This window comes from Cyprinodon variegatus, unplaced genomic scaffold (genome assembly GCF_000732505.1).
Source record: "Cyprinodon variegatus isolate N-32 unplaced genomic scaffold, C_variegatus-1.0 Scaffold139, whole genome shotgun sequence".
NCBI lineage: Eukaryota > Metazoa > Chordata > Actinopteri > Cyprinodontiformes > Cyprinodontidae > Cyprinodon > Cyprinodon variegatus.
This window is the reverse complement of record NW_015150592.1, coordinates 1,048,139-1,060,726: the sequence shown is the minus strand read 5'-3', so window position 1 is coordinate 1,060,726 and position 12,588 is coordinate 1,048,139. Positions and strand designations below refer to the sequence as shown.

General features: G+C 36.2%; 1 protein-coding gene across 3 annotated transcripts in view; it reads left to right on the top strand.

The window, feature by feature from the left end:
- The window catches only part of iqsec3 (IQ motif and Sec7 domain 3), a 134,605-nt gene that overhangs the window by 30,552 nt on the left and 91,465 nt on the right, over nucleotides 1-12,588 (top strand). For all 3 annotated transcript variants that reach the window (XM_015376677.1, XM_015376679.1, XM_015376678.1), the window contains exon 2: nucleotides 1,857-1,937. In XM_015376677.1, coding sequence (XP_015232163.1) covers nucleotides 1,857-1,937 — 81 coding nt within the window. The remainder of the gene's footprint in view (nucleotides 1-1,856; nucleotides 1,938-12,588) is intronic.

Sequence of the window (12,588 nt, the reverse complement as noted above, 5' to 3'; positions counted from 1 at the left end):
AACACAATTAGTGGAGGCATTAACAATGAAAATTAATTTGCTGTCATTCCCTCCCTCGTCTATCTGGGGTTGTTGCTGAAAATCACCCGACGACCTGCTTTTCTAGACTTTGCTCTGTGCTTATGCTTTAGTGAGACTGTTGCTTTTGTGGATTTAGATTTTTTGGATCAAGTTTCACAGTTAAGATTGTGTCTATTGTTCTCTGATAAATAACTACTCCTTGCTGACAAATCAGGGGTGTTGGTAAAAAAAAAGAAATTGCAAATTTAACCTGAAGCCATCGTTGTTTTGTTCACTTTCAGTAATTAAAGACACTTTGTCGTTGCTTATTCCTCTTACCTGCTGTGTCCTTCCTCTATGTCCTTGTGAAGACACAGCATAGCACATGGAGGTCTGGCCACATCTTCTGACAGCAAGAGTAATTGAGCATATTCCTTTTTAGCCCAACACAGGCTGTAGATCCCAGCAACAGAGGGGGGATGTGGAGTCTTAGAGAGAGTGATGGAAAATCAGTGTGAAAAAAAGAGCAAAAAGAAAGGAGGACAGTGGGGGGTTGGGGTTGGGTGATACTGAGTGAAGAGACGGATGATCGTTTGAAATGTGTGGCAGTGTCCATTTTAAAACGGAGAGATTGTAAACTAGGGATGAAAGGAAAGCTCTCTTGCACGCACATGAAAATTTTACATCCATCCTCTTTCCACTTCAGCATCACCTGGGAGTGGACATTTGCAGAGAGCACCAGCTAGATGGCTGTATCTTTCGAGAAAGCTTTGAAGTGGTAGAGGTGAAGCAATCTATTTCCAGTAAACATAATATGTGACATAACATAAAATTTATTTAAGACATTTTAAGTAAGGCTGTGGATAAAATATCCCAGTAAGAAATTGGACCCTCCCTTAACTGAAATGCAATAAATGCAGTCAAGGTATACAGTACTGTATGTGCAGTGAAGCCTTAATTTAGCCAGATTACACAAAACATTCAGGTCCTGTTCAAAACATCTATATCAAAAATGATTTCTTACGTTGCTCATTCAGTAGCAGACCTTTCCAAACATAGCTCAGATGCTTTAACTTGGAGTGTCGCTTTAAATTTGAAGTTGGCATGTCTGACCATGTGCCAGTAGGAACAGTTTGCATGAATACCTGAGTTTTATCTGTCCAAGTCTTTCTTTGTTAGGTAAAAATAAAAATCTGCCAAAAACTCTGCAAAACTGGCATTAGAAATACCAGTAGATGAGTCTGAATTAGGCAGAACTTAATTTGTCTAAAGAAAAGTACCATTATCAATTGACTGCAAACGTGAGCTATGTGTATAGCTCATTATTCTCAGTGAACATCGCTCTTGTTCATGTTCATTTCTTCAAAACTGGTATATTCAGTTCACTGTACACTGACAATATGAACGTATTCAGTGAACGCTGTTAATTAATAATAATAATAATAATTGAACTTTATTAATCTCACACTGGAGAAATTCACCCTTACATTTGACCCATGCCCTTGGGGAGCAGTGGGCTGCCACTGTGTGGCGCCCGGGGAGCAGTGTGGGGCTAAGGATCTTGCTCAGGGAGCCAGAGTGACAGTCTGTGGGAGTGGGGCTTGAACTTACAACCTCTGGGAGCCAAGCGCAATGCCCTAACCATTAGACTGCCACTCCCCAACAACAACTGCACAACACTGGTCACCTGTAGTATGCTGTCTTAATCTACACTTGGTTTCAAGAACAATGTAGCATTTGGCTTTAGTTAAAACTGCATACCAGAACTAAATCAGCATGCTTAACTGTTTTCTAGAAGTTGAAATACACTGATCATGAAGATGATTTATGCTTACAGTTTTCTTTTATTTCCACAGCAACCAAACAGTTCTCCACCAGTTCTGCTGCCCTGCCCCGGAGGCTCCTGAGGCAGAGACTTCAACTGCCTGTGTCCCCAGGTAAGATAGTTCCCTCCTGATAACATCTTCACAAATGTTTTTTTTTTTTTTTGAATCTATAATCTATTTATTTTTGCTGTTGCTTCCAATCGCAGCCTCTTTTCATGCTTTTTGTTAATAGCAATGCTTCAGTAGCCAAACCCTTGTCCAGTCATCTGCCCCAGAAGTGGTGTCTAAAATTAAAGTGGTTTCAAATGCTTCAAGGTCCTGCAGGGATGAAAAGCTTGAGTTCCCCCTTGACTCTGCAAAGTCACATGGAGGACAAACTTAGCAGATTTAAAGATTTTGAAATTGCTTTTTGGTCTCTAAATAGACTTTAAATAGTCAAAACAAAAGAAACGGCATCAGTTGCATTTCATAAAATTCTGATTGGTCATAATTTCTTGATTGATTCCCTTTAGGCAATTTTGTAAGGTAAATATGCAGATTTTATGTATTGTTTTAACACAATATACCCTGCAAGACAAGATATAGTGATAACAATTACTAATGACAATAATTTTACGTGTGTATTATACTTCTTTTTAACAGTAGAAGAAAAAAGGAACACTTAGCACTTAAAATGCAGAGTAATAGGTTTTCTCTGGCCATTTAAAAGAGAACTGGCCACTTATTTGCTTCGTCCTTTCGTTTACTCAAGTGCTGTCTTCCACCCAAATTTTTACTGAAAATTTTTAGCATTCAACCAGCTAAGGCACATCAATAGCAATTAAGCCATTCACCCGAAAATGGTTTGTTTGTTGCAGGCTTCACTTTTCCACAGGATTGCTCTGCTGCATTGTTCAAGCTTGGCAGAGGAGAGAGGATAAGCAAACACACTGGATAGCAAATCATAGCCCCTGCAATGCTGGACACAATAAGTGGCAACAAGGCTGCAGACCAACAAATGCTGACACAGATTCTCTTTAAACAGCTAATAGGCTTGCATGGTTTGCAGCATGAACTGGTTAAAAGAATTGGTGTGTAAGGAAGAGGAGTATGATACAAAATTAGAGACCTTTTTATTTTAAACCTGCTGAGATCATTTTGAAAATTGTATATGAGGTCCTTAAACATGCCAGTCTTGCACATTTTAAAAATAAATCTTTTACTTCGGAATCAGTCTAAGTCATCAATTCCTGATCTTACCACAGAGGGATCTTTATCACATGTTAAATACGTATATTTAAAAAAAAAATCTTCTAAAATATACGTATTGAAATTGCTTTTTTTCAAGAGGTCAGATTTTCTTAAATTCTTGTAAAATGTAGATCATGCAAAATTCTTATTGGTTAAAATAATAAACTTTTCACTCATTTTTTATATCAAATACATGAAGATTGCATGTAATGAAAAATAATAAATTGAATTATTGAATTGAATTATTCATATCTTAACTCTCACAGTATATTAGACAGAGTTCTCATATGCATTATCTTCCGCTTATTCAGGACAGGGTTGAGGGGGGGCATGAGTCTCAACATGGACACCCAGACTTTCCTCTCCCCAAACATCCCCTCCAGCTCATCTGGGGGAATTGCTTGGCCAGCTGAGAGAAAGTCTCTCCAGTGGTCCTGGGCCATCTCCTTAGCCTCCAATCCGTGAGAGGTCCCTTAAACACCAGGGCATTTAAAAAAAGAATTCTGCCCTACATTATTTGAGTCCCCTTAATGCTGAGGAGTAGCAACACAATGATGAGCCCATCTCCGATTAAACAGGACTGGTAACAGAGGACAGCCCTGCTGGAGTCCAACTTATACCAGGAACAGGTCTGACTTATTGCCAGCAATGTGTACCAGGCTCATGCTGTGCGTGAAGTTTTTGACTTCATTGATTAACAACTCTGATTCTGAGCACCAAGTCTCTGCTTTCACCAGGGAAGCTATAACAACAAAGTTTCAGAGATCCTTAAATTGTTTTTTTGGGGTCCTTTTTGAACTTCTTCAAGGCCACATTGTGAGATTTGCATCAACCTGGACAGTGGCAAGTACCTGTTTGGTGCCTTATAACCCGCACAAACAAACTGTGTTCGATAGGACTCCTTCCTCAGCTTGATAACATTCCTTCCTGCTAGTGTCCACCATCGGAAAAAGATGATTGATTCATACCCTGTTTCCCCAGCCTTCTCTGTAATTTAAGGAAATGTATGGATGTGAGAGTTGCTACCTGACTGAAAGCTCTACCACACTTGGTGATCGGTGGACAGCTCTGCCCCTCTCTTTACCGTAACGTCCAAGACATTCGGCCAAAGGACAAAAGCTACAACTATGCAGTCATTGCAAAGTGCGCTAAACAAAGCATTCCTTGTGTAAGCAGTCAGTGCGGTGGTACTCACCAAAGACGTACTGCTCCTTGTGGCAGAAACATTAAATAGGATATTTATTCAGGCTGGGTTTTCTTCTTAATGGGCCCACAATTCAAAGTGTTGGTCAGGCTATATTTTCTTGGCCTGATCTATACTAAGTCAGTCTATTCTACCCAAATTTACAAGGATGTTACCCTCTTATTCATAAGGGTAAATGCCAACATTAGATGACAGAGCTGGAGGAGACAAGCAACACCCCTTTGAAAACAGCCCACTTCTCAAACCACCACTTTTACATAGGCAAGTGTGTCAGTGATCATATGATCCCATTGGCTGTCTTGTCAAGACTTACTGTAAATGCCCCAGATGGGGTCTCCAAAGACATACGGACTCTGGTTGCTGGGTGATAGTTGTGATGAAGGCTTTTGAATCATTTTTCTTTGCCTGACTCGTCACTCATTCACGACAGCCCATGTAGAAAAAGAGTTGCTGAAATAAATTATCTCTAAGACCGCAGAAGGTGGAGCTTCAAGCTATAGCTCAAGCTATCAGCAAGTCACTGGAAGCATCACAGGCCCCAGGTGGATGATGCATGTGGAGTGATGCTGAGCTGAAACCACCAGTGGACAAGGGTCATTAATAAGCTTATTGTATTGGACTTCAAGAAGCAGCCTTTTCCCACTAGTATTAGCCACAAACTCTGCTTACTTTATTGAAAATAGTACACACATTGTCAAAATATATTTAATCAAATGACTTTTCCATCAATAAATATTTAAGTTCTTCAGTCATGGGCTCAGTCTTGTATCAACAAGAAACAACCAAGAAAAGCAAATCCTCTTTATTTGGGTCACATTCACTATAAAACCCCAAATACTGTATAGACTCAGGGCTATTAGTTATGTCATTTTAAAAGATATTAATTCAAAATAAAACTACTGTATGAAAATTTGTCATATCCAGGAGAAGCACCCAATGTTTCAAGATCCGCACAACAACTCTGATTCAATGAATGTTTAACTTGTTTTGAAGCGAAACAGAGTTAATGAATTGGAAGATAAAATTGGAGGCGTTTCTTTAAATAACACCAATCAAAAATAGGCTTTTTAAATATAATGACTCTTTTATGCTGAAGATGTCAAGATAGGCGAGATGAACAGAGATAGAATAGAAAGAACAGAATAACTCAAAGTTTATTCTGTCGAACTTTGCCTGATTAAAGGTATTTAATGCTTTGATTTCTGATTGTTTTGTACTTTGAAGCCATCAACAAAGACAAAAAATGAAGGGACCAGCAGAAGGTCCTTGGTAACTTAAAACATTCCCCTGACAACCTCTGAAGAAAACCACTTCAAAGTAGGACCACCTGGGGCTAAGACGGAAGGCAGCTTGTAGATTTTGTCGTTTTTTGTTCTCGTCTAATATCTTTTAAAAAGCTGTATTTTGTTCAGGTTGATTTTTGTACTTCTACATTGTTGTCAGTGATTGGTTGATCATCCTTTCACGTTGCATTCCACATCCCAGCAACTTAACTCCACACAACACCCCCCACTTCATTGCATCCGTCATCACTCATGCTCATGCCATCTGGGCTTGTCTCACGATGTGGTCACACTGATTCTAAAATTGTGCAATACTCCCATGTTGGTTAAGACTACTAATATGTGTTAAGACTGTCATAATGCATCAATGTGTGTAGCGTAGGGTCCTTTCCATGTTGGAAACTTGGCTAGCCTTCTTGTTGACACATGTAATGCATTTGTGTTCATGTGAAAAAAACAAACAAAATACCTTATGTTGCATGCTCTGGCTTGGCAGAAATCAAACATCCTGTAGCTCCTTGTCTGTTTGTGTGAGTGTTAATGTGTGTTTTTGCCGTGTGTCACTGTTGTGCACATGGCATGCAGTTGATGATTTATATACAGTGCATTCCAAATGTGTCAATATACTTTACCTCATTTCCCATTCTGTCTAATTACAAACAGAAATTTTGATGTATTTATTTGGAACTTTAAGTGATGTACCAACACAACATAGTGCATAAATGAAAAAATGGATGAATCATATTTTATGGCTTCTTTGTCTCTGATATATTTCATAGGGACAACAAGACACCCCCAACCATATCCATTTAGTGGAAAATAAATTCACCCTAATCTCCTTTAAATCTTGTAACCTTGGAATGACCTTTATAGCCTACTTTAAATTTCTCAACAACTTACTACGTATTAACTATGTTTTCTTTCTTTGTCTTCATGATTTTTTACTTGAATAATCTCTTCTGAATCAGTAAGGCTTTTAATGAATAGCTGTAACTACATAGAGATTAAATTATAGTTAGCTAGATTCTGATATATTCAAAGATTTTAATATCACATTTGAAAGCTTTTATTGATAAAATACACTCAAAATTATACACTATTTTCTTACAAACAGCTCATGTCCTCTATCTCATACAATCCATTAAGGCTTAAAACCATAATGTGGAAACAGTAAAATGTCATGGAAATATCAATGATTTAGCAAAGAACTGTATTTCAGTAAAAAACACACCACTACAACAGATCATGAATGTTAGAAATTGAGGTATTTTTACCAATTCGTCTTTCATTTATGTAAGAGTTTATTAACTACATATTGTTGTTTTTAAAGGGCAAATCTTTGAATCAGCAAATGAAAGGTTTTTTGCAGAAAGAAATGATAATGATGAAATAAAAAACAGCCATATAAATGTCATACAATGATGAGTGATGCATGATTACCATCAATACTTTTGCTGAATTTGTCAGCTAAGCATCAATAAAAGCCTCACTCCAAAATGAACAAATTGTTCTAAGCTGAGATGGAGCTGTGTTTTCATTCTATGGTAAACACTAGAATTATTACTGATTGACAGAAGACATGAACATACACCAAAATCATTCAAATAGCTACTTATATACTAAGGATATATTTTATACATGTCTTTTCTTGCAAAGCTGCGTGATTACAAACTGAACAAGACCTCATTAACATAAAAAAGACAGCCCAACACCTCTTTGTTCACCCATGCCATTTAAGTGTGTAACAACACCTTCCTTCTCTCACTAAACCTGTCAAAGAGATTATAATCATCACAGTGTTTCATTGCACTGCCGCTTCCGCATAGAATAATTCAAGCCTCTGTGCCATGGGGGTCACCCTCGAAAAGGGAAACACAGCTTTAGCAAGAACTTACTCCATCAATATGAAGCCATGATTGCTTTGGTAAACACCTGTTTTTTAGTTTTTGGATCAGTTAGAGAAAGGAAATGAGATAACTTGGTGTGTAAGGAGTCATTAATAAGATGGGAAAGTTTTATCTGATAAGAAGGAGGAAGGTTTTCTCTGTCACATATAATAAGCACCCAGAGGAAGCCAGAAACTCATCATGGTGACTCTTGCCAGGCCTTAAACAGGCACCTGAGGGTTTGGAGAAAAGAAAGGATTTGTATTCCAGGACACAACATCACATCTATAATCGCAGATGGAGTTGGCTGATTGTCTGAGATGGCTGCAGCCTTTCAATTAGCTTGTGAGACATCTTCTGCTGTGCTCTGCTTCGTTTGCACATGGGAGTTCTGTTGTTACCTTTACAAGAACGCCGGGGAGCTTAGGCTTCACTTTTTGCTTTGCAGCAAAAACAGACGTGCTGCAGTCAACAAACAGGGCCCTAAAACTTGATATAAAGAAGTCAATTTTGATTGCAAAATATGCAAGCACAACAAAAGGCAGTTTAAAATAAATTGGGAGCATCTTTGGTTGATGAATGACCTACGGATGTTTGGCTTTTGAGATGAGGTTATTGTTCTTTAATGCAATCATATTCAAAAAAAATATTATTAAAGACTTCTTCTAGTTTCTTTTATCACTTTAATAGATTAAACAAATTATATATTAAACAGGCTGATGTTTTAAAAGCCTTTCATCTTGTAAATTTTGATGATTTCCCACTTACAGCTCATGAAAACGCAATAACAAAAAACATCAAAAAGCTATCTTTATATTTGAATATAACAGCAGACCAATAAAAGAATATGTTGAAAAGAAATGTGGAATTGATGAAGTATATCTTAAACTTTCTTAAAGGTTGTTTTGTTTCAAGAGATCCATTTAATCTGACAAACGAGCTTCATTAAAATATTTTCTACTTAAATGATTATGAGTGTATTTATACCCTTTTGAATTTATCTGTTTATTTTTCACTTAGAAGCTCAGGATCACAGTTATTATTTTAATGTGCTATAATGAACAGTGTGCAAATAACACAGATATTGCAAACTACTACATTGTTCTTTCTTTAAAAGAAACGCTATGTAATATAGAAAACCTATAAACAGTCATTTATATTTCACTGTGCACTTATGCCTAACAGAGCAGTGAGATTGCAGCTTGTATGCCAGTTCAGGAAAAAGCTAGTGGAAAAGTGAAAAACATAATGACCATAATATTTTATAGTAAAAAAAAAGTATCGCATTAAAGAAGGAAACAATGGCCTAAGTTATATTAGGAAAAATGAAAATGATTCAAAAATTATCAAACAAAATATAATTCACAGTAGTTGTTATGTCCTTTTCTCAAAGTTTGACATTATTTTAAGTGCTCTGATATGTAAGACAATGTCATCTTTAATGAATTAACTGATTATGAACATATTTTATGATATATAAATATTGAGCTTTAATATCCAAACATGTCCCTAAAACAGTTGGACTCGAAAAGCCTGCATCATCAGTTGCCTTATGATTTGATATGAGTATTAAAAGCACTTAGTCTTAGAGGGGGGTCTTTTTTTTCTACTGATATAAAATTGAGTGGAGTGTTCTGAAATCTACAGGCTTAAGGAAGTCATAAGTCTATAACGCAACATAATATAAAATGTTTTAACTACGTTTTGATTGCACGTTTGAAGCCCAGTGTCTGATCATTATGATAATTTCATGTAACAGAAAATAAAAAAGCCATTCAAGGTTATAATTTCTGTATCAAACCATTTGAAATAAAACCTTGTCTGAAAAAAGGTGCAGGGGCAAACTTTTTAGCATGTTTGCCTTCACAAGTATGCATAACATGCTGTAGACCCAAATGAGCAAATTAATAGGCAAAAGACATGCAAATGTAATTCCTTACCAACAGTAAAGCAAATTATCCAACAGAAACCAGATTAGAAGTATGGCTTTTTATATTTAGCATGTTTTAGAGTAGGGGTCAACTATCATGCAAAAATTCAACTGAACATATTTGGACCATCAGAAAGGCAATAGTAGCCTAGATTGATATTTGTAGGAAAAAAATACTCTTTATGCAATTAAAATACAAATCACCATAACTACACTTTACATGATCCAAACAAGAACGATATGTTATATTTTATTACCTTAGTTTGCAATATTTTGGGTCAAACAGGAGTTGAGAAAGAATTTGTTGAAGCTATCCCAGCTGTTTAGAGTCTAACAGTGGCTACTTATGTAATATGACTGACATTTCTTTAACGTTTATTATTTTCATTTGCTTGTATCACTTGGAGATGCAGAGTCAATGAATAATCATATTCATTACTATTGTTATTATTATTGCAAATCCCATAAGCATTATCTTTCTTTCATGACCACCCTGCTTCCCCAGATTGCCAGCGGCACATGCTTTTTCCTAATTTAAATAATGGTCCGAACAGGTTTTGCACCTGTTATCCATTGCACATGCAACCTTTAAGGGTCATCAGCAATACGCCATTAATTGTGAGTCCAATTTTACAGAGACGGTTTAACAATCCTTATTTAGGAGATTTGATGTGAGACAAAGCTCCAAATTTTAAAGGAAATTTGTATTTTCCTTTAAAATACTGGAAATTGCTTCACCCTAAACTAACCAAATGAAGCCAGGGCATTAATTAAAAAGTATAAAACAACAAAAACTTTGACAAACCAAGGCAGAATATAAACCATTCATACTCCAACACTTTACGAAAACAGTGGTTGTTAAACTTAATGCGCCCACAGCTGTCTTGACAGTTCAGGCTCCCAAATTGATCCATGGAGAATCATAAAAATAAAAAAGAAATAAGAATATGCAGCCTTAGTAAATATTTGGCTCCTGTGATATTAAATTTGAACCTCCTGAAAGGTAATGAGCAGATTTGCTGCAGTGTATTAAAAAAATGAGGTCATCTAACAGATTATCTGGCGCATTTTAACTGTGAAGATGCCTATCAAAAACAAACAGAATGGCATTTTTAGACTTGCTCTGCACATTTTAAAGTTTAAATAATATCAACGGCTTGAGTCAAGGACATTTCTTCTGCAGAGTGAAGCCGTGTATGTTTGAATTCATTAGGATTTGAATACTTGGGCATTTTTTCCTAGTTTAAATTCTGCTCAGGTAAAAATCCCGCTTGTTTCTGAGTCACTTTTGTCCTTTGAAGAGAAATGCCAAGAGGACAGCTAATATTTTGTTGGGTACATTGTTAAATATACACCGACTAGTCAGGCTTTGGCAGGTGATGGCTCCGACTCTGGGCACGATGCTTACTTGATCCTGTCATGGATTCAACTGCCAAACTGCTCACTTTCCCCCCCCTGGCATGTCCCAAAAAAGTCTGACATGTTGCTCATCATCTAATTTTTTTTGTAATTACCTCTCCTGTGTCGCTCCAGATAAATCTCAGTCACATTCATTCTCCAGCACTTTATTTTGCCATCCTATGCAGATGAAAACACTTTTTTGCACCATTTATTTGTCAGTCCAGTATACAGTAGCCTGCAATGCCATCTTAATAAACATGTGATTTTAAGTGTTTTCTAAATTCTTTCTTTTAAAATGATGCATCCAGCCAAAAGTTGCTTTGAAATATATATAATTACTAGTTAACAATGGGGCTTGTATATATAGAAAAGTGTTTTATTTTTAGTAGCTGTTAAATTGTGACTTCTGATAAGCATAAAAAAAGACCAAACATTAAGGATGTAGTAATATTTGGTTTGATAGACAAATAAAAGTAAAAAGGATTTCAGTCAACCCATTAAAAGAGCAAAGAGGATATAATCATGGCATTTTGTTGGAACTAATTCACCTTGGTTGTGCAATGACACTTTGCAATGTCACCTTTTCTTATGATTAATCACTTGATTTTTTTATAAAACTGCTGGCATTTTTGGAGTCCTGCAGTTTTTCTAAATGAAAGGTAAAGTAGACTGAATAAAGACACAGCTGGTTGAGGCGCTGACAGGTAGATGTGCTGTCTGCACAGAAAGAGGGAGAACCACATGTTCTATTTTTCAAAAGATGTCAGAAGTACTAAGGAATGATTGATTCATTTTGTATGGGGGCATTATGAAACTACATGGCTTATAAAAATATTAAAAAAATTTTAAATTCTGATATGTCAGAATCATAAAATTCAGCAATTTTTTTTTTATTTTTAGGTGATGGCCCTTTATAAAGTATGCCTGTCCAAATTCTCAGCCATCTGGGTCACAGCAACCAAAACAAGCTTTAAGCGCAGCACAACCTGACTTTTGTTAGGTTTTTCTGAGCTCCTATCCAGCAGCCTTTGCTAATACTGTCGGCTTACAGTGGAGCCAACAGAAAGTAATGCATTAATGTAGAGAAAAGGGATGGTTTTTGACATTTAATTTAGAAAATATATAATATTTATATGCTTTGATATAGTTTGGCCCGCATTTTTTTAGAATTAATATCTTATTTTTCAGGTAAATGATACATATTTTACTTACTGTATTTAGCCCTGTCTGTTTTTTTAACCCCACTTAGATTGTCTCTGCTAATAAAAAACAACCACGAAGCCTAATGCTGCCATAGTTAGTAGTAAAAAGGTAAGGCAGAGTAGACAATTACACTAGTATACCGACATTTACACAAAACGCCATTGATGTATTCTACATGTAAATAGATCTTATAAATAATAAAAAAAAACAATCTTCAGTATTTGCTTCTGAAGAGTACCTAATATAACAATAGCCTGAAAGCATCGCATAAAAAGAAGCATGGTAAAAATAACAGATAATTTAGAAATAATAAACATATAATTCATGAATAAAGTGATTCTGTAAAAGCAGTACTGGATTTCTTTTAATTGTATGCCTTGATCTTGTGCAAAGAATACATTTTTAGGAAAAGGAAACCTTTTTGGCTCAGCTTTGCCAAGAGTTTGTTCCAGAACTGAGTAGCATATAAACTAACTACTGTCTTCCCTCTTGGAGCAGTTGAAACACAAAGTAAATAGGTCTCCGATTACCTGGGACATCTGCATCATTCAGACTTAACAAGCAGTTTACAAACATATTGTAGCCTAAGAAATTAAAGTGAAGAAAAGCCAGGCAAACCGAGACA